We start from the raw sequence: 22073 nt of genomic DNA, 5'->3' as shown, positions 1-22073 counted from the left end.
TTCTGCATGGACCCGGACCCTTGGAAAATGGGAATCTCCCCCCTCTAAACTCCCATGCTGCTTTTTGATCTTGCGTGGCATCCTCGTATCCTCATTTCGCATCTTCCTGCTTCTTTGTTTCCCAGGCGGAGTGAGGTATTGCAAGGGATTCGTGGCTTCGTTTGCGCGGCCTGGTACTCGAGTCGTGGTATGCATATGGCATTTCACTCATGAAAGGTCTTCGCTGTACTTTGGCCGTGCTGCTCTGGGCCGTCGCCTTCGTCGTGCCCGGGGCCACACAGAGCTTGACAGACGTATTATCGTCAACACCGCCGTGCGCCGTGAGTTGACTCCTCTCCTCCCTTGCCCTGCCCAGACCGCATTCCAGACACATGATGACGACGTTATGCGAGCTCTGCAGGGTGTCATGCCCTGAGGGTTTCTTTTTTCTTTTACTGATGTCTTTCCTGGGTGTCGCGTAGTTATCGTGTCTTCTCGATGGACTGCAGTCTGGGAACTGCGACATCACGGACGTATCGAGCCTGCCAAGCTGTGCGTGCACGAACACGACTCTCCAGGCGGCAATCTCGGCCTGTGTGCAGAAGTCATGCGCCCTGCTCGAACAAGCGCGTATGGCATCTTCCCCCCAGTGTGACCCCGGTTCGATGAAATACAGTCTCGAAAGCAACATCGACTGACCGGTTCCTTGCGCGATACAGAGGCCGCGGCTGTGACCGGCGCTTTCTGCGCCGATTTCCCTAAGGAATCGAGGAGGGGCGAGGTCAGAGCCACCGCTATTTCCTGTCTGGCGCTGACTCTGGTTATCGTGCTTCTGCGATGCGTTTCGAGGTTCACCATCTCGAGTCGACTCTGGTGGGATGACTGGACGACCCTGGCCGCTACTGTTGGTATTCCATCTCGACAATGGACCGGGGACACGTAGCTGACTGCAGTAGGTTTTCCTGGGCGGCATAACAGGCATCAATATAGCAGGTAATGACCCATCGTCCTCTCCTTTCCCTGATGGTATTTGGGCATAACGGTGGGCTGACCCTCACCAGTTGCCAACTTTGGCTTCGGTCTTCATTATTGGGACGTCGACCCGACGAAAGGCGCAACGATTCTACAGGTACGAGCACATGCATGACGTTGAACCACGTCAAATTGCTGATAAACCACGGACAGATGTTCTGGACGGCACAAATGTTCTATATCCTCGTCCAGGTCACAGCCAAAGCCTCAATCCTCATCCTCTTCTGGCGCATCTTCACGGCACGCTGGTTCCGCATCACCGTCTGGGGCGGTGGTATCTTCCTCGTCACACACGGTCTTCTGTTCCTGCTCCTCATCGTGTTCCAGTGTCTTCCCGTGCGAGCCATCTGGGACAAGTCCCTGGATGCCAAATGCCTCAACATCACGGCCGTCGGGTTGGCCGGCGCCGCTTTCAGCATCTTTGAGGACATTGCCATCCTGCTCATGCCCATACCAGAGGTCCGTAAGCTGCAGCTCACGTTGAAGAAGAGGGTTGCTGTCTGCCTCATGTTTGGCATCGGTTCCTTGTAAGTGATCACCCGAGGATTTTGCGATGTCGATTCCTCCCGAAAAAAGCCAAAAGCCATGATGCTGATATACGGGCCCCGAATAGCGCCTGTGTTACCAGTATGGTCCGCCTCAAGTACATGGTCTCCTTCGCCAACTCATCGGATCCCACATGTAAGTTGCCCTCCACCGTTACCCGACAGAATATGGGTGCTAACACCGGCCCTCTCCTTCCGCCAGGGGAGAATGTTGACATTGTCATATGGTCCATGATCGAGGTAACGTGCGCCATCATATGCGGCAGCCTGCCGACTTTGCGGCCCCTGCTGCAGAAGGTGCCAGGCCTGCTCAGCTCGGGCCGCACATCGAGTTCCCTTTACGGCGGTGGCGCCTTCAGCAACACCGCGGCCACAAACGAAAGGGGCTCCCAGCGCCGCTCCGCTCACCCTGTGCCCGGGGACTTCAACAAGCTGCCGGGTGACCACTGGGGTCCGCCGGGCCGTTCTACGGCAGCGGCGGACTTCGCGCCCAAAAGGGCGGCACATGTTGGAGTATCGCGGGACTCGGTAAGCTTGGATGAGTTTGAGATGGCAGTCATAGCCAGAGAAAAGTCTGGTGTTTAAGAGACTAAATAGCAGTGATTTGATTTTTTTCCTCTCCAGCTTCTTTAGCGCTATGGTGATATTCTAGACGATTGCAGAATTCTGAGTTCTGGTGAAAGGTCCTATGTGATCTCCAATCTTGACGGATGGCCTGTCAGTGATTCAAGGCACTGCGACATCGCATGATTCCCTCGCCTTCCTACGAACCGAAGTTGACTTCCACGTGGGCAGCCCCTGCATCAGGACAGTCAAGTCGGACCCGTAACCGCCTTCTCGTCTGCCGCGACTCTGAGGCTTGATAGATGTCTGCATCCGAACAGGGATTTTCGACGATGCTCTCCTGTTTCTTCAACCGCACCTGCGCCCCCGACTCTCACCACAGACACGGGAACTGGCGATAGCATCCGAAACCACGAACGACCCAGGACTCAGGACCCAGGCTCGATGCTCATGGTTGGAGATTCGATCTTCAAGCCACAAGCGAGCTGTCAGTCTGAGAACCCGACTGTCGACCAAACACGCCAACCCCCCTCTGCCAACACTTAAACACAAGACACTGCCCCGAAACCTCCTTGTCTCATCCCTCTCATCCCGCCGATCACCATGGGGGATCTTCAAGACACACATACGCATATACTTTGCTACAAGGGCATACAGCTACCGCCACAAGCACGACCACGCCACGCTCCCCCAGAAACTTCTGCCCAACGCCAACACGCCCTCATCGCTCGTGCGTCCTCATCCGTCCACCACAAGCCATGTGTATCGTCGACATGCCCCACCGCTCTTTCTCTCGTACAGCTCGCACACAAAGAAAAAGCAGAAGACAGTCGGTCAGTCCCATCCCACTCACACTCGCTCTCTCCTCGGCCCGGCTCGTGAAACGTGCATCGCCAGCTCAGCCACAAGGAAAAGGGTCTCACTTCCTGTCTTGCCCTCTTGCCCCTTTGCCCCCGCCTCCGCGCCCCGGCTTCTCTACAGCAGAACAGTCCCAGCTCCCGTGCAGGCGGTGACCATCGGTGGAAGAACACGAAGCCCAAAGAGGAAAGACCCTCGTGGCATGGCGGCGCTGCCATGTCTAGAATAGGCAACTTGCTGCTCCTTGTTTGTTCTGAACTGCGCAAGCGAAGATGATGTGTAAGGTGGTACGTCAGGTCGCGAGGTAAGCGTGCCACAGAAAAGACGGTGTAAAGCTGAAGTGTCTTGCCTTGTGAGCCACAGCACGGCGTGATGTGCAGGTCGCCGACTTACAGCTCGCGGCTGAAGAGTATCATCAAGACAACTATACGTGGACATGTGCATCTTCGCCTGACCTGGATATGCAAACGCTTTATTGTGTCTTGCTACCCAACCTCGCCTATGTTTGATCGAGCTGATCCACGCACTATTGTCGCGATCGTCTCGACTGCGCCCTGTCGTGTATGTACGCCTTTAGCCTGCCTCCAGGCACCCTCTAAATCCCGCCTGGCATCGCATCTGCGATGCCATGCCCTTAGCGACTCGGAGCTGACAACTCCCCATGTCCAAGAATCAATGATGTTCCCCCTATATCCGCTGCAGTGGCGTTGTCTTCAGCCAGCTATAGGCTGCGCCGAGGGGAAGAGAAATACATGAAGAAGAAATATTACGACAGTGGCCGGCGCTGGTCCTCATGTTGAGTGTGAGGGAAGCGGACGGCCGAGCTGCATGCTGGATTGCCATGGGTCGTGTCCACGACTCGCGGCGTTCGACTTCCACCACTTGCCTTTTGGCGTGTTGCTTGCACCCCGGATGGCTGATGTTGATGCGATTCTGCTGCTGGCGTTTCTTGTCATCTCCTCACAAGGAAAAGTGAACGCCGTCCTGGTATCTCGAAATATAATGCAAAGACCGAACCTTTGTACCGGGACCATATTCGTGTACGTCATTAGCGATGACCTCGTCATCTTATCCTTTGGATTTTCGCTCAATCATCTGGATCCGGATTCGTCGCACGAAGCACCGGCTTGGCTACTCTGCGCGAGTAATCCTGGTCGTCATGGATCGTGTTGACGCTCTCGTGACTCTTGTTACGTGCGTAGATGGGTCGTTGAAGCGGGTTCATACGCGGATCCATCGCCATGAGCCTGCTGCGCCGCTGCTCGCTGGTTGTTTCCGGTTCCCATGCTCGGCCTTCCATGGTCACAGTCATTTCGGGATTACGAGGAGTGCCCATCATGCCCGCGGAGCTGCCACGCTGGCTTGGCTCGTCGTCCTCTGCCTGAGCACGCTGCTTGCGTCGGCGAAAGAAGAGCCACAGAACGAGGGCGGCGATGGCGACGACGCCGGCAATCACGCCGACAACAATACCGACCACGGTACCTGTGCTAGGGCCGGAGGATCCCGATGAGGATCCCATTTCGGCAGAGTTGTGCGTTGTTTCCGTATTCGAGCCGGAAGTGTCAGGAGATGTACTCGGAGTGACAAAGACGGTCCGGACAGTACCGTCTGCGGTCACTGTTTGGGCGGCGGATGGCGTAGGAGTGGGCGTCTGTTTTACGGTTAGCGACCAGGTTCATAGCCTCAAGGTTCCAGTTTCATGTCTAATATCCGAGGATGGAGCAGGCGTGCTGGGGGCAACATGGTCATACAGAAGATGAAGGCTCGTCAGATAATGTCGTCGATGAAGAAGAAGAGGATGTTGTCGATGTCGATGTCTGGGCGGTCTCAGTCTTTGGCTCTGTTGATGTTGATGGAGGAGGCGGTGCCTGGGATTCCTCCGTTTTAATCATCTTGCGCTTCGGAAGGGCCAAAAAAGGGGGACGAAAGCGGTGGGCAGAAACACACAAAGGGCCAATGGGATGTGATCCGGAGCGGGTTTACATGATGCAAAGCAATGTCACGCAAATGCAGGCGGCAATGATTGACTTACAGCTGTGGTCGGAGACGAATCCCGGGTCGAGGTTTCGGAGTTGGAACCCTGAGTCGACGTGGGAGGCTTCAGGAGGGAGAAGTAGCCGTAATTGCTCGGTTGCCTTCCGCAGCTCTCTTCGTCATAGCCAGGGCAATCTTGACTGCAGTTGTCGATGCTCTCGACGCTGGCCGCAGCCGGCTGGACATCGGAACACCAGCATAACTGGTATTGTACAATGGCAAAGGCAGAGTCTTTCTGAATGCAGTAGTCAGAACAGAGGCCGAGGCTCTGCCATTGACTGTAGTCTGGAGAGACTGGTCAGCATTGTATGAGTTTGGACGGGACATCTGGACATACTGGAAGCCATCGTTGCTGTGTTGACAGTCGAACATAGGCTCTGCCTCAACGTGTCGCGCCGCACGACGCCATTAGGGGTTTGTCCGGAGTGTGTCCACAATGGCATGAGCAGGGCGGCGAGGCCCATGATTTGGAGGGTGCGCAGCAAAGAGTCCATGATTTCTGGTGTGTCGATGCTAATTCTGGAAGGATCACCTGGTCAGTCTCGTTCTCGTCTCGTGGCGGTACCAGTCGTGAGTAGTTCGGGGAGTGGGCAGAGGCCAACGTACGTGGGCCGCAACAATCAACACTTCGTCACTGGCATCGAAGAAATTGATGACAGCGGAGGCTCGAATCGGGGCGTGGGGCTCGGAAGTCTAAAAGCGAGACGCAGTGCAGCCAGCAGTTCCCATGACACCAGGCAAGTGAATGCTTTGGTGATGCCGATTCTTTCACCGTTGCAGCGTGAAAGATAAAACGAGTCCTCCCAGCAGAATAGCCAGGTCGATGGCCAGCAGACGGGTGACTAGAATCAGGAGTCTAGGCCGGATTGCTAGCCGTTTGGTTGCTAGGGTCGTTCGGAACACGGGTCTCAGGCGGCAGGTCGGGTGGCCGTGGAGAAGCAGGTGTGCTTGCGTATCCCTTAGGCGTGTTGTTGTCGTCGTCGTCTTCGCCGTGATGATGCTGGACGCCGAGGGAGGGCGAGGGCGAGGGAGAGAGAGAGAGAGAGAGTCGGGCGTGTCTGAAGACGCAGTTGGAGAGACAGGGCACGACACACTGGCAGGCAAGCCGAGTCGGGATTGTTGGTGGAGGAGAGGGTGACAGGGAGGGCGAGGCGCGGAGGCTGGCGGCAGCGGGGCCAGGCGAGCAATTGGGTGAAAAAGAAAGTCGAAGCAGCGTCGCAAGCAAAGCAAGGCAGCGGACAAGCAAAAGTTAAAGCGAGTGGCAGAATAGTGAACAAAGGCGAGGTGAGGAAACGAATGGGACCTCACACGCACATGGATGAGTGAAAGATGGGAAGTGGAGGTGGACCTAAAGCGACAGTTGGGAGACCGATAACCTGTTCGTCGTGCTTGTGTCTGTTGCCCAGAGGCACCGGGAGCGACCTAGCACAGAAGAAGCGGAGACCAGACGCGACGCTAGGCAGGGAGCATGGGGCGTGGGCTGCGAGCGTTGTGCGACAGTGATGGACAAGCTCCGTCCAGCTGTCCAGGGCTCGGGCTAGGCAGAGGGTGGCTCCCACGTCGTGGGTCGTACTGGTGGACCTGGTAGACGGGGGACAGGCCTGATCCTGTCGTTGCAGGATAAGGAGGACGCAGGTCTCGGTCGTTTCTCCAGAGTCGGTCTGTTGTGCTCAAGGTAGGCGGAGGCGATGGTGCAGGTTGGCGAAGGGGAAGAGAACGAGAGGAAACCAAGATGGGAAACGGCATACACAGGGAGCGGAAGAACAGGAGGAGGAGGAGGGAGCAAAAGTAGGAGGCAGGCGGGTTCATCCACGATCAGAGATCCACAATCAAAAGATCCACAATCCACCGTCTACTGTTGTCGGTCCACAATTTCCAGCGGAAGGTACCTATGTACATATAGAACGCACCGAGACGGCAGGAGGGGGTGGGGGCAGAGTTGCCAGGCACGATGCTGGCTCTGGTAGTGAATACCTGCCAATAGAGCGAACTCACAGGGCAAAAACGTTTGCACCTGAACCGCCCGGGGCACCTACATGTGCCTGCTGTGGCAAAAGTCAGAGAGATACTGACTTGGCAGCCGACCAGCCAGCAGCGAAGGGGTGGGTCTACAGCGAGCTACCGTCCCTCCCTACCTTACCTGTATGGTACTTTACCTAGGTACCTATGGCACCTACCCACCACGAAGTACGATGCGCGATGCGCATCTCCTTTTCGCCAGTGCATCCGTCTGATAACGTGCCTTTGCCTGCTTTCTCCTCCGCCATGGCATTACCTTCTGGTCTGGGACCTCCTGAGCCCTGCTGTCAGTCACTGTCTATACTTCGCAACAGCTCGGCCGCAAATGGTCACACACACTTTTGAGCACTGCAAAATCGAGGCACCTGATCTGGTGAGGAATGTAGTCACTAAGAAACGCGATGGGGAAACTCACTTTTTTTCTCCTTTTTCCCCATCCACACAGAGAGGGCCCATCCTCTTGCTCGCAGGCTTGCCCCTGAACACCGGACTACCCGCCAAGCGGAAATTAGCGCGGGTGAGCAAGGCCCCCTCCCCCCCCTCCCCTAGATCATGTCGTCACCCCGTAAACAACACCAGAAAGTACTGCCGCACAGGGCATTTCGTGCCTCTTGTTGCAGCACTTGCCGTTCGGGATGCTCTACTGCCGTGTCATCCGGAGGGGCTACTCTGTCCTCCTCCCTCGCCCAACTCTCTCAGCCTCTTGCGAATCCCCTCGACCTCACCCCCCACCTCGCTAAATCGCCGCCAAGCACCACCGGCGCCTGGCGACGGATGATCATCGTCGACGGTACGAGCTGACCGAGTGACAGATGTCCTGGCTATGGGTATCAATCTGGCTGAACGCACCCACCCAATTTGCCTCCTTCATTAATCTCGATCATCGCTCCTAACCACCTCAGTGCACTATTGCTGGCCGGAGTCGTTAGCCACGTCGGTAGGCCAAGTATGGGAAATCACCTCTCCGGGCCCTGTGGTCCACCGTCTGATGTTCTGCAATCGGAGACCATCAGCCCTCAGCTGTCGACTCTGTTTGTCCTGTCAATCAGATCGTCCTGGTCTTCGTCTCATCTCCAGCCTCATCACTAGCTCCTGGGCGACTGCACTCGGATCACATGGACCGACGACAATCCGAGCCCTTGGCCGAACAAAAAAAAAATACGGGAAACTCTCAAACTCAATCCCTCTGCCACCACACCCGTCCCCATCTTCGTTCGAAAACTTGAGAGACCGCCTACTGAGCAGTCGCCATACCCCCCACCTGACGCACCCATCGCAGGCGAACTCCAGCTGTTTACGATGACTGGAATGGGTCTTGATTACACTCCATGCCCAGCTCGTTGCCGCCCGCAGCTCGATTGCATCGTATCCCTAAAATCATTCTTTCTTCCGTCTGCGCCCACGTTCTTGTAGACAATACTTGCCGACCCCCAGATCTTCCCCAGGGATCACATTCCTCAGCACGCCTCAGCTCCCATCCCCACGATAACAATAGCATGGGCATGGGTGCCATCGTCAAGGGAATAGGGTTCATGCGTCTTTTCCCCGACCACACGGCGCTGGTGCCAATTCCGGTCGTCTTTGTAGATATTGGCCTGGCCTGCAGACCACAACGGACAAGCCGTAGAAACTGATCAGTGAATATTGGGAATAGCGCATACAAGCCTCATTGCGCGTCCAGCTAATTGCAGGGGTGCCAGCGTTAACAGCCCGCCCGATTGCCTCGTTTTCTGAACCACTAGCCTAGAAACGCCTCCCACCCCTGGCAGCAGTCCTTGAACAGGACCGACCTTGGCAATCTCGCTGGCCACGCAGATGTTGGACATGATCTGATGAACCAGTCTACCACGCCGCTGTAGCGCCTTGTGGTAGCATCGTACCTGTTCATTTTCTCTCTCCTACATTCGCCGTTGACCCGGCCACACACAGACTCTGAGACCCAAACCTGTCTCGTCACGGAAGCGACGTTTCGCACGGTCGCTTGGATACGTGAAAGAGGTCAAGCGTTGTTGATGACGAAGAGCCAGCCACACATCATGACGACGACAACCAGGCCCTGCAGTCCGAATACCCTCAATTTTTCTGCTCATGCAGTCGATGCTGCAGTCGCTGCATGACTGCTAGAGAGCATCACACCCATGTGATTGATGGATTGGGGGTTTGAGGGGTCCTCGTATCAGTGAGCCATCTCTGCATGCATACCACCACACACCCTCTTCCTTCTTGTCTTGAATTCAAGCCAATCAATCCGCGGTGCCATCTTGTTCTGCCATTCGTCAATGGCTTCCCAGAATCTGTTGACAACACCCTCCCTTCAGCCCGAGAGGCGTCCATGGCGTCTCGCGTCTTGCAACCGGGGCATGCACCCACCCACAAAAGAGCCTCCTTCCACTGGTGCGGCTCTGGTTAGTGGCCATCACGGTGGCCCCGCAAGCACGCTGAGAGCCTGCACGTTGAGTCAATGACGGTGCCACGACATGTCGGTGCCATGACATATCGACAGCGTCAACGGCTGGTGCAGCATTTATTCTGAGCTTTCCGAGCCAAAGGTCAGAAAGGAAAGAAGTAGACAAGACGGAGGAAATCTGGATCTGGAATGCAACTTGGTAGTGGGCTGGCGCGCCCATATCAATTGGCAGAAACACCAATAAGCTCTCCCTATCGGCCCTTCGCCAAGTGGCATGCGCTTCTGCCATCGTTCTGTACTCCCTTTCCCCGCACTCTTGTCACGTTGAAAACGTTGGGCTGCGCATCAGTATGTGATTTTCTGAAGCAGACCTCGGCTCAGCGCCCAGAGGTCAACATTGCTGGTGATCACGACGCTTCTCGTGCCACCATGTGTCAGGGCCCAGCTTTCCCCGCAACACACGACAGGCTGTCATGGTGTCGGCTGCACGTTGCGTAGCACAGCATCTTCACAACCGCAGCCACCGCCCCAAAAGGGACTGCCATTCAGACTCTCGAATCAAGGCAGCGAACGCTGTCACCCGCTTTTGACGGCTGAGCTCTGACACGATGGCAACGGCAGATCACAAAGCGTGATAACTTTCGCCGTCGAACTTGTCCAGACCAATCCGGCTCTGGCAACGGCCACCGAACAGCGATCGACGATAGACCGGCACACGAGAGCCGTGCGGATGACACCAGTGTTCTGAAACCGGAGAGCTTCTTGCGCTGGCCACTGCGTGGAGGCCGTGCTTCATCGTGTCAGAGAGGGAGGGGGGTACATGTATGCCGCCTACTGAACCAAGAGTACGAACTGGTGGTCGTTCGTCGCTGGGTGGGTGTAACAGGCTGGAGCTTGCTAATCCTACGCTTGCTGCATAGTTCTCTAGCTCCAGGACTGGTTTGGAACGCGGTGGGTGGTCCGCGTCCCCCAACAGATTGGGGGTTCGATCTGGGCCTCGGATCGGGAATGTGGGATACCTTGAGGACGCCTCGTTCTGACTGTCGTCAACTGCCGTCGACTGTTTGGCGTGGCGCGTGGGTGTGTGGTGTCGAGTGGGCTTTCTGACGATGGGCGAGGCGCCAACTGTGGGGGGATTCCGCGAGAGAGCAGAGTCAGTCAGGCTTGAGTACGTCGTGCGAAAAAACAATAAAAAAACAATAAAAAAATCATGGACCAGAACCCATTGAGTAACAAGACAAAAATCTCGTCAAGCATTCCATCGACGGCGTGAGTCGAATATCGTAACATCGAATGGCACCGTCAATCTGACCCCGGATGCCCAGGTCGCCGGTCGGCGATGGCCCCGAAGCCAATAACCCGAAATTGGGAACTTCTCGGGGGGGCCAGAGGGCGCTGGAGCCGGTGATGTCAGGGCACCCGCCCGCCGACGTCCGCCTGCAGCAGCCAGCAGGTTACAGGGGGCGGATGACACCTACGGCGGGGTCGAGGCCGGAACGGCTTCTTCAGGGTGTGCATTGTGCATTGTGCATTGTGCACGCATTGGCGACAGGCGTGGTTCGGATCAACCTTTCTGCGTTATACCAATGACGCGACCGTCCAGTCAGACGGCCTCGAAGGAAAGGAGCGAACCCCGTGCGCTGGTCACTGGCTGCGGGGCCTCCATCCATGTCACCTGCCACCGTCAACCAACTGGGTCGGCTGAACCGGGTGCAGGTCAATCAACATCTGAGCGACGACATTCAATACACCAGCCACTGCATCGCCATCTCAGAGGGCCTTTCGACTTGCTACCACTTGAATCGGGAGGAACATTCGGCACTCGTTGTTTCCACAGCATTGTATCATATCCTGTCTTTTTGTTTTTGTGCAAAGCCTGTCACGTCCATTCGCCGCTGTTGCTGCATCTTTCGAGCGTTTTAGGTGGCGGGCCTCGAACCTGAAAAGAAGCTGCGTCCCTCTTCCACTCAAGCTGCTGCCTACACCAACCGCTGCTGCCACAAAAACTCATCGCAGACTGGCAATTCCTCTTCAACCACGGGCAAACACCCTTTGGTAAACAGTGTTGCCCCCTGCCATGGCTCTACCCAGGTCACGGCGCTTCCTCTGGGCCATCTTCTACACCTTCTCTGGCATTCTCCTGCTGCTCTATACATTTTCCGATCTCATCTCGCTCTCACCATGCGCCTTTGTCTACAGCAAAGACAACTGCTACCGCGGTTATCTCTCCGAATACTCTTTTGACGTCGACGAGGCCCTGCACCCAGACTGGATGAAGACTATCCCTGATGACGCCAATATCACGAGTCTTTCCATACCGGGCACGCACGACACTCTCACCTTTGACATTCGCGATGAGCTCTTCCAATGTCAGAACAACAACCTGTCGGCGCAGCTGCGGGCTGGCATGCGCTACCTCGACGTTCGCGGCCGTCTAGTCGACGATGCTATTCAGATCTACCACGCCGAGATGTTCACCGGCTACTCCTTCGTCGACGTCCTCACCACCGTGTCCGCCTTCCTCGATGCTTTCCCGAGCGAGGCCATCATCATGCGCCTCAAGGAAGAAGGCCGTCCGCACGGCACCAACACGATCACGTTTGAGCAGGCCTTCCTCCAGCACATCGAAGCCGAAGGCCAGAAGCACCGCTTCTACGCACCCCAGGCCAAGGCCTTCTGGCCGCTGCCCACGCTCGGCACCCTGCGCTCCGGCATCCTTCTGCTGCAGAACTTTGCCGCGCCCCAGTCCGGGCCCCACGGTCTCGTCTGGGGGTCCAAGGACATGATCCTCGAGGACCTCTGGATCATCCCGAGCCTCGAGCACCTGTACATGAAGTGGGACGCCGTCGAGCACGCCCTCACCAGCGCTGCCGATCCGGCCAACGACGTCAACGCCGCCCTCTACCTCGCCCACCTCAGCGCCACCGTCGGCGTGCTGCCCATTCAGGCCGCCGCTGGCGGCATCAATGGCTCCGTCGAGGGCATCAACGACCAGACGGGCCGTTGGCTCGATCGCGGCAGCGAAACCGGCACCGGCGGCCGCACCGGCGTCGTCATCATCGACTTCCCCGGCCGCGCCCTCGTCGATGCCGTGCTGGCGCGGAACAAGGGGCTCGCGGCCCGCGGTCTCGATTTTGACCTCTAGAGACACACCCGTCTGTGCCTGCCGTCGATTAGATTCCTACGTTCGTTGGAAGAGACCGCATATCCGCAGCCACTTTTCATCAATCTGACGCTGCTGGCCCCACCGCTCCCGCTTTCTAGAACGTCGCCAAACGTGAGCTCTCTCGGCTGGATTGGTGGGTGACGGGCGTTGACATCAAGCCTGCCACACACATCATCACCATGCCACTATCGGAAACGCCAGATTGAAGACGAGGTTACCCCAACTCATCGATTGGGTTCGGGTCCACTGCTATTCCATCATTGTACCCGTCTTTTTCCAGCCGTGTTTGTCACATTGAGGCGTGCACGCGCGAGAGCCAGGAGAGAAAACAGGGTACGTACCCACATCGGTTCGTTTGCCCAGAGATGAGGATCGACTCGCAGCCTGGGGCGCGCCGATCTTTACCACGGCCATTAGCGCTGCACTTCGTTGTTAGAGAGAGGGAGTACGACTTGTGCAAACCGCGTTTTTGTTGGTCCCCGACGGATTCGAAATGGGCGGCTTTCGGGAGACGTGCGTTCTTTATTACGCATGTGGCGGTTTCATGCGAATGATGCTCATCGTGATCATCAGGGGCGTGCAGAATGGGCGGCAGGCAGCGGGAAGGTCCTCTTTCCGCATCTCGCGATCGCGATTGAAGATCTCTGTTTGCCGTGATTCCGTGCCTTGGCTGACTTCGGGCTGTTTGGGGACCGGAGATCTCGAAGGGACGGTGAGGGGCGTGTCTGGTTCCGTCGCTTGATGTGGTGGGTTTTTTGGTCATCATTGGCCGCGCAGCACGTGCGGGCGTGCCATTCCGGGCGCAGCGTGCGTGGCAGCCAGATTGAGTGAGGCTCGGGGGGGGCGGCGATCGATCGCTTGTTGTGATGAAGGGGGATTTGGTCATGAGCGTGCATGTGCTGGCGTTGCGGGGTTTTTCCCTTACCTAGATCTCCTTTCTCGATGTACCTTATACAGAGGTGGCGTTTGGGCTGCAGACGTGCGAGGTCCTAAATTCCATGTTGGTTGCTGTCATGGCCGGCCGGACATGTCTGTTGACCTTTACTTTCAACTTCGCGTTGTGCTAGCTGGGATGTCCCTCAGGCCTGGTCACTCACTGATGATTTCAGCCACGATGCATCGTGTACACAGCGTTGCCACATGTCCCGTGTGTAAATGCACTCAATCCCAACAGCCTACTGCCTGCCTAGTCCTCTCCACGATCACGTCCATGAAAGAGAACATGGCCTGCTCGCAGCTCCCCCGCGGTAGCAGCAGTCAACCGTTCCATCGATGTAGCGTACGCCACACCCTTTTCATTCTCTCTATGATCCTGTTTTGTTACATCTTCACGTGAACCTTCCATCTCACCACTTCCTTCCCCTTCATCCTTTTTCATGCCGTGACGGCAAGCAATGACATGGTGGTACACATCGTACATGGTAATGGTACAGCGTCCAACCTCACAACACCTCTTTTTCCAGGCAGCAAGCGGTCCATCACCCCAGCAAGTCATCGCCACCCCTTGCTCTGCCTGCCTGCCTGCCTGCCTGCCTCTGCCTGCCACTTCTAGTCATATCATAAAAACGTTGCTGAGTAGGGTATCTTGAAGTGATTCCATAAAGAGGAGACTGAATTTCGCTGAATAATAGTGTGACAAAAACGACTGGAGTCGTCGCCCGCCTCCGCTCGGCGGAAACATGTATGGTTGAATCAACCCCTCGAGACCTGTCGTGAAATCCGGGGCCTCGGGGCCTGCGACTGAACAAAGTAAAATAGGTACTGGTAGCAAATTCTTTCCGTTTCGTTGACGCGACCACTCCGTCCTTCGGTCCGCTCCAGCGCTGACGATCTAGCACCGAGCGTCCGGTTCCGTCCTTGCACGCCGCCTCGGCTGCCGGCCACCGGCCACCGTCGAGATGTAGCACCGTCCAATATCGAAGCACCTAATAGTGGTGATTTCGGTAGTGCTGGACTTGAGGCAGTTCCTAACGCCTCTGCCTCTTTTCCACTGAGAACCCGTTCGCGTCCTCACTCCTCCGTTTCCTGCTGTTGTCCCGCGGGTCGCGACGATCGTCCGGCGGTCTGAGCACAGAGTCTCTCTGCCCGCTCCGTTGGTGCCTTGAGGCACTCCCGTTCCACTCCTCCGCCACGAGACCTCCTGGTCCCATATCACCCCGATCGCCTCGATGACGAGAATCGCGGGGGGCGCCGTCCCTATTGTTCGGAGGCAGCGCGCCTGTCTGCGACTCCCGGGGGTGGCCGCCACTCGGATCACGCGTAGAACGTCTGGGCTCATGCTCGTCTCGAGAGGACGAGCCATGGCCTGCAGCGCCCGAACGTCGGTCCCGGTGTGAGCGACTGTCCTTACCCTCCCGCTCGTGGCCTCCAGGGCTACGCTGACGCTCTCTGCTGCTTCTCCTAGATGGTCGACCAGATCGTTCAGAGCGATCGCGCTCCCTACGACCGCGCTCGTGCTCGCCCCGGCCATGATCGTCGCCCTCATAGGGCCTCTTGTCAGACGACTGAAGAGGATCCTGGTGCTCTTCGTGGGCTGGCGCCGACACCGGCGACCCTCCCGTCAGAATCTGAGCATCCGAGTTGGCCAGATTAGTCCGACTGCTCCTGCCTCGGATGGCCGTGCCCTTGACAGGATCAGGTCTGCCTTGGGCCTGTTGCAGTGTGCTGTTGATACCCTCAAGCTGTCTTCTGCCACCCTGCTTTCGGCCACCTCCTGAGGCGGGCCCGGTGGGAGTTGCAAAGTCAGGGGTCGGCCCGTTGAAGTTCCCAGAAGGGATATGATGGGATCCTTGACCCGAAGGCAGCGGCCGGTCTGGGGTGCTTGTGGGTTGACGTGAATGAGCGTCCCCAACGGACACAGGTGGCGGTGGACCCATCTGTGCCAAACGATCAGGATGCACGCCGGGAGCAGCTGTGGCACTGTCCGAGGGCCGAGATGCGGAGACCGGAGTGTCGACAGGCCCCTGCCATGATCGCTCTGACGGTGTCACCGCGTTCGAGTTGGGTGTAGAACCCGAGGCATTCTGACCGCGATGTCCTCGGCCTGACGACGGTCCCGCCGGAGGGTGTCGATCATCAGCAGTGGAGGCGCCGGGGCTACCGGTACGAGGAAGGCGGCTATCACCGCGGGGCGGTGGTGGAGGCGGTGTGTTGAAGTTGTTCCTCGGGTTCGGTCGTGCGCCTCGCCCTCTAGGGCCTGAAGGGGCATCAACGACTGAGGCAATCGGATAGTTGCTGTTGAGGCGTCCATATTGGTCGTCTTGCTTGGGCCGCCCGTTGTCGCGTTCGGCCCTGGAAAGGAAGGCTTCCCGCGTGGTGTTGCTGTCTAAGCCACTAAATGCACTGTCCCTCTCAGGGCCTCTTTGGAACGAAGCTCTGGGATCGTCTGTTCTGTGATCCCTGGGGTCTCTGGGGTCTCTGGAGTCCCGTGGGTTCCTAGGGTTCCGGGCATCTGTAGGATGAGTAGGGCGGCCGAACTGCTCCTCCCGGACCGCGTCTCTGAAGGGATCTGAGGAAAGTCGGTCGGGGTGGACACGGCCACCTCGTGCAGGTGAGTCTTTTCGCGGTGCACGATCTCGTTCACGAGGATCGTCGCGCGGTTGTCGGGGCAATGGCTCCTGTCGCCCATCGCCGAACAGAACGGGTCGCTCAAGGTTCATGATTTCTGAACGGTCATGCTCCGGCCCTTCCGGCCCTTGATGACGCTGCGCTCCTCTTTGTTCACCGTCCCGCGCTCGAGATCGTTCACGATCAGGTCGCTCGGTACGGGAGGGGGTGTCGTTCTGAAACAAGGCTGCACGCGCAGGATTGATGGGCGGCTCGATTGCTGCCGTAGAGCCACCCACGGGTGTCCCAGCCTCACGACCGGACCTGTCGACGTCAGGGCCTTGGTTGGTGCTCTGCGGCAACCTCTCCTTCGACGTTTCGGCTTCTCGACCGCTTTGAAGATGGTCGCGGCGAGGAGGTCGATCGCCTTCGGACAGCCGACCACTATCTCTCGAAGATAAATCTGGGCCGCGGCGCTCAGGTCTTGAGTTCTCACGGCTACTTTCTTGTCGAGAAACGTCTCCACCCTTGGGCTCCTTGGAGTCTCTGGTGTCGCGTTGGTCTCGGGATTCGCGGGCATCTCGGCTGTCTCTAGGCGCGCGGGGGTCTCTATGGTCCCTGACATCTCGGCGATCATTAGGTCCTGCTGGTGTAAAGCGATTCAATGGCTGGTGTTCTGGGATAGGGCCAGGGGGTCGCTGTGGAAGACCTGGTCCGCGGGGAAGACTGGACGCGTTTCGGTTTGATGGCATATTCGGGTGTCTTGGATCCCTGTTCGATGAACCCGGAGCATGAGGCAGCGTCTCCGACGGGTTCGGTGTAGAGGACCGGTTGTGAGACAACGCGCCATGCATGGGCTTCGGGCCACTCGGCGTAGAAACCGGAAGCCGGGGAGAATCCCTCTGATTAGACTGAGGAGTACCTTTGGCTTCCCTTCGAGTCGATGTCGAACGCTGCGGAAAAGAAGCTTTCCCATCCTGCACTTCGCCGTCCTCGTTCTGGGGTCTGATGAAATCGTCAGAATTGTCGGAATCTCCTTGGGTATGTGCGCTGAACTTACGAGGGTCGAAACTCTGGTGCAGTGGCTCGGAGACTACCGCCTGAGCTGGATGCTTGCTCGTCCTCATTGCCTTGAGCAGCGCTTTGCGTGGACTGTATCGCCAAAAGGTTAGTGGTGGCCGCGGTAGTAGAGTTTGTTGGGATCGTGCATACCAAGTTTGTCCGGAAGGCTTGCGGTGCAATCCAAGTCTTTTCCATCTTAGCCATGTTGCCCAGGACGCGCTGTGCCGTAAGCCACAGATCGCCTCTGAGATTCTTTTCGCGTGCAACGATAGTCTTAAGCTGGCTCTGGAGTTGGGTGCCCATGAACGTGACCGCGGGGAAGTCTTCATGGGCCTCGGTTAAGAATGAGATGGCGTTGCGGATGTGAGTCCATTCGGTGCCAGAAAGACAGGCCTTGAGGGCCAAGTTGATGTTTTTGTGCCACCCATACAGCACGTCCTGGAACTCTGCGTGGTCGAGGTGGGATGTCGGGTGACCTTCTTCATCGAATGCAGTCGCAAACCCAAGGTAGCCACCGGACCTCTTGCTCTTGCCAATGGCCTCCTTTTCGTAGTCGGCGCTGGACTTGTGCCATTTGTTGAGCTCGCGCAGTATGAGGTGGAAGAAGTGACCGAGGTACACGCCCTCCTGTACAGTGCAAGTGAAGAGCATGCCGCGCAGCCTGTTGGCCTTGAAGAGGCGGTCGTACAGTGCCATGAGACGGAAGTTAGGGCACGAGAGTTCATGGATGTACTTGATGAGGGCAAAAGAGTACTCGGAATCGATCTTGGAGAGAATGATTCGAGGAAGGAGACATTGTTCGAGGATGGCATCAGAAACACCGTTAGGTTTAAGCGGCTCACCCATGAACCAGGTGTCCATACGCTTGGTGATGAGGACCTTTGCCTTGGCGACTCTCTCGGACTGTTGGGTGCTTTCCTTGATGAAAGTATCCATGGTGTCCTTCAGTTCCTTTTGTTTTGCACTCTTCTGGGCTTGCAAAAGCTTGCGATCTTTCGTGACTTGCCGGTACTGTTCTTGCAGACGAGCTTGCTGAGCATGGTAAGGTGCCCAAGGAACCCCAAGATCACCGAGCTGAAGGGCCCAGAAAATGGCAAAGAACTCAATACTGATCTTTTGCCAGGCGCTTTCTGGTGTTGTTGAGCGAAGGGATTCGACAATGGGATTCAGTGCATCAAAACTAGTGGCCGCGGTAACATGAGCTTCCCCTGGCGTTTCCGGAGCGGGTGTCTCGGGTTTCGTGGTGTCCGGGGCAGGCTCGGTGGCTATCGCATCATCGCCCATGGACACATCGCCTTCAGCATCTGGCGCTGATTGCGAACTTTGTTTTGGCGCGGTTGTTGGTTTGGAGAAGATGTGAGCAGCAAGACTCTCGCGGCCAATGGAGAAGGCGAAGCTAGCGTCGAGACCGAATTCCGCCATGAGTTGGCTGATGCTGGGCACGAGTCGGTCAAATTCGGCAGGCTCAAGGTTCGCGCGCAAGAGATCAAGATACTGAACCAAGATCTGGTGACTGTTGTCCATAAGTGACGAAAGGTATTTGACGTGCGCGCCGTCGTCCGAGAGTCTGAAAGTAGCAGACTGTCTGAACTGGGCAATGTTAACTAGCAGACGTCCAGCTAGGCGAGAGTCAACAAGGGCATGCGTCAGGCGTTTCGCGCTCGCAATGACAGCTGGCTCAAAGCGACGATCTTGAAGGCTGATCAACGTTCGTCGCTGAAGCAAGGCCATGCCGGACATGGCGATGACTTCGTCATATCCGATATCGGCAGTGTTGACGATACCGCCCATTGCATCAACCAGCTCCGAGAGGATGATCAAATCTGTCGAGTTACCATGTAGCAGCTGGTCATGCACATAGCGAAGGATGGGTGTCGCGTCCAGCTCTCGATAACGCTTGAAGAGCTTGCCCGTAAGCTTCGACAGCTCAAGCAGCCATGGGCTGATGGACAGGATGTAGGATGCCTGTGTACGACTCCGCTGATTGCTGCCGAGGGCAGACAGCAGCGACCAGATCATCACGTCCTTGGTTAAGTCGGTGAAGAAGCGGACACACTCTGCGAAGACGTCACTCAGATTGCCGTAAGACATCATTAGCTCGAGTGCGACCTTGAAAACAACGCCGGGGGAGGAATGCGTGAGTTTTGCGAGGGCTCTTCCCATCTCCACGGCATTATCCTTAGAGATACGCTTCATGACACCTTGTGCCTTAGACTTCGTGTCGGCAAAGGCCTTGACCATGGCGGCTCGACGTACTTCCGAGCCGCGGTTGGGGGCCCCCTCGAACCAGTCTGCGTAGATGCTATACCGAGTAGCAATAGGGTACTGTTTCAGCAGAGACCAGACAAGGTTGGCTGTCGCGGGAGCACCCTTTGACGTGCTCAGAGCAGGCACCAGGATACGGCGGAGGAGGTCCTGCCACCGGTCTAGGTTGTGTTTCGACTGATCCTCTGCCAGGCTCTTCTGTCCAATGCTCGCCAACATGACAAGGAGCTGCTCGCTTTTGCCAATGTTGACGCCTGCAATGTTGAGAAGCGACGAGGAAAGGGTGAATACGTCGTCGACTGTTTGGCAGACTGGAACGTTGTCGGACCATTCGTCCCAGTAGAACCTGTAGTGCTGATCACTGACGCCGAGGCGGCCATCTGGCCATGGCCATCGCATAGATTTTCGAATGGGGATTTCGGATCGCCGGACTGAACCTTTCGTGACGCCGCTCTGGTCTGAATCGGCCACCTTCTTCGGGGGGCACGCCATGGAGGATGTTGTGGTGGGTCGGGTTTCTTGGTAGAGTTTGTCGATGGAATACTCCAAGATCCTGTTCACCCGGCTTGTGATGTCGGCGTAGCCTTGTAGCAGCCAGGGCCAGCGGCCGATCAGAAAGAGAGCTTCGGGGATGGCCCCGATGGTCAGAAGGCTGATGACCAGGGCACCCTTTTGCTCATGGGGCTCATCTTCTTCCTTCTTGTCCGCGCCTTCCGCCTGGTCAGGTTTCGAGGCTGCTTTCGGTCTGGTGGTCGTATCCCTGGATCGTACTGGAGGGGGCAGGGTGTCGTCAGAGAGTGCACCAGCGGTTAGGAGAGCATTCTTGCTAGCCTCGCCGCGGCTTTCGCGTTCTTTTTCTTCGAGTTGCTTGATCCGTTTGTCTCGGAAGGAATGCATGTCATCGTCGTAAGGAAAGAGATGTGCGTAGAGGTCGATCAGAGAAATGAAGCCAATCTTGATGAGCAGAGCTGCCAAGTAAAGCAGGTTGGCAGGGAGAGCTTGCCCTTCCCTGAAATCGGACGCATAAAATCGAAGTTTGAAGCCCAAAAGTTGTGCAGCGACACGATTCCCTTGGGGGGGAAGCGTGCGGGTGGCCGTGATCCACGATCTCAGGGCCTCGCCTTCAGTCGCGGCGCCAGCAGTATCGGCTGCAGCGCGCTCGAGATCCTGCTCTGACGCTCGTCGGCCACCGAGTTCGAAAAAGGCCTGGATCTGCTTTTCCCGTGCTCTTTCCCAGAATCCGATGTCCCTTTGGCGCCTCACCTCGGCAATAGCAGACTCATCCAGTTCGGAGGGGAGAGGAAGAGCCCAGTCGGGAAGGCCACCCTGAATGATGGCATCGAAAGGCGTGTTACTCCGAGGCCACCATGAACTGACGCGCAGGAGCTTCACGAAGAACTTGCTGGCTTTGACTAGAGACGTGGCGTGAACATCGAGGGCGACGTCAAGCACTCTGCCAACATCGAGATCAAAGGTTCCAATAAGCCCCTTGATCTTCTCGAAAGCAGCCTCGGCCTCCCTGGTCGTGGGTGTGTCGTAGTCATCAACGCATGAAAATAGCTCGGTCACCAGTTTTGAGTAACCTTCCGACTCTTCTCTCAGCAGGTTGTAGTTGGCCTGCCGGTAAAGCATGTTGGTGGAGTGACGAATGGCCATCTTGCCAAAAACCTCCCGGATAAGGCCGAGTTTCTGAAGAAGAGGGGCATCCAGCACTTGGCGGATGAGCGTCGGCGATATGGCCGTCGCAATGAGGAAGTCCCGAAAATCCGGGATACAAAGGTCGGGTTGGTTGTCCATGATGATGGTTATCGTGTCCAGCAAGAGCGTGTGTGGCTCGAACGAGTAAGAATCTTTAATAACCTCCTTCGTTTCCGGGCCAAGGATCTCTTTGACACAGGCGCCGGCATCAGTAGGGTTGAGGCGGTATTCGGCAACTGACTGCACGAATTCCTGGAAAAGGCTGGACAGCTCGGTGATGTCGACATCCTGTCTTGACTGCACGCCGTGTTCGATGAGAGCTTGCCTCGAACCGCTGTCCCAGGACGCAATCTTGTCATCGGTGAGAATCTCATAGGGGTAGTTGGATGAAATCGGTGCCGGGAGAGTCGCTGCTGGCGCAGGTGCGGCAGGAGGGGGCTGTTCCACAGGAGGAGCAGGCGGGGCGGCGGCGGCGGCGGCGGCGGCGGCTGGTGCTCGTGGCGTCTGGTGGCGAGAGGTCGTCGGTGAAGAAGCGTATTGTTGATGATGGTGGTAGGGAGCGCCTTGTCCAGCCTGGTTCTGCGTCGAGTCGCGACGATCGTTCCTCCTGCCGTTCCTGCCGCCACCACGGCCACCTCTTCCACCACCATCGTGGCCATCTCGACCGCGTTGACCCATGGCGGTATCTGCAGGTCGGTGGGGCGAGGGTCGGTTGCCGTCGAAAGATTGATCGGGTCGCTTGCGCTTGGCGGGAGCCATTGTGAGGCTGCTCTGGCGATGGGCGGGTCACGGGCTCATTGGTGAGAGGAGCAGATGCGTATGTGTACGTGTCGACAGCAGTTGCCGAGATGACTAGCCTGGCGATCAGTAAGGGAGGGCAGAGTCGAGAGACGCGCGA

At 57.1% G+C, this 22073-nt stretch overlaps 4 protein-coding genes across 4 annotated transcripts; 2 read left to right on the top strand and 2 right to left on the bottom strand.

The window, feature by feature from the left end:
- Positions 1-209: 209 nt before the first annotated feature.
- On the top strand, positions 210-2141 carry D7B24_008895 (uncharacterized protein; the record flags this gene model as incomplete). The annotated part of the gene is made up of 8 exons (XM_028642977.1): positions 210-320; positions 489-609; positions 699-883; positions 936-972; positions 1041-1108; positions 1165-1538; positions 1625-1692; positions 1759-2141. 8 exons carry the CDS (start codon positions 210-212, stop codon positions 2139-2141), a joined length of 1347 nt encoding a protein of 448 aa, XP_028493356.1.
- Positions 2142-4065: 1924 nt separating this feature from the next.
- D7B24_008894 (uncharacterized protein) lies at positions 4066-5506 on the bottom strand (the record flags this gene model as incomplete). The annotated part of the gene is made up of 3 exons (XM_028642976.1): positions 4066-4629; positions 5011-5297; positions 5350-5506. The coding sequence occupies 3 exons, from the start codon at positions 5504-5506 to the stop codon at positions 4066-4068; spliced, it is 1008 nt and encodes a 335-aa protein (XP_028493355.1).
- A 6009-nt stretch (positions 5507-11515) lies between these two features.
- D7B24_008893 (uncharacterized protein) lies at positions 11516-12583 on the top strand (the record flags this gene model as incomplete). The annotated part of the gene is made up of 1 exon (XM_028642975.1): positions 11516-12583. The coding sequence occupies one exon, from the start codon at positions 11516-11518 to the stop codon at positions 12581-12583; it is 1068 nt and encodes a 355-aa protein (XP_028493354.1).
- Positions 12584-14571: 1988 nt separating this feature from the next.
- THO2 (THO complex subunit 2) lies at positions 14572-21934 on the bottom strand (the record flags this gene model as incomplete). Its single annotated transcript, XM_028642974.1, has 4 exons — positions 14572-16739; positions 17073-17155; positions 17211-17302; positions 17363-21934. The coding sequence occupies 4 exons, from the start codon at positions 21932-21934 to the stop codon at positions 14572-14574; spliced, it is 6915 nt and encodes a 2304-aa protein (XP_028493353.1).
- Positions 21935-22073: the final 139 nt, after the last annotated feature.

Source organism: Verticillium nonalfalfae (genome assembly GCF_003724135.2).
Source record: "Verticillium nonalfalfae strain VnAa140/NRRL 66861 chromosome Unknown scaffold_83, whole genome shotgun sequence".
Taxonomy (NCBI): domain Eukaryota; kingdom Fungi; phylum Ascomycota; class Sordariomycetes; order Glomerellales; family Plectosphaerellaceae; genus Verticillium; species Verticillium nonalfalfae.
Note: the sequence above shows the minus strand (reverse complement) of the source record. Positions and strands in the feature narration are given on the sequence as shown.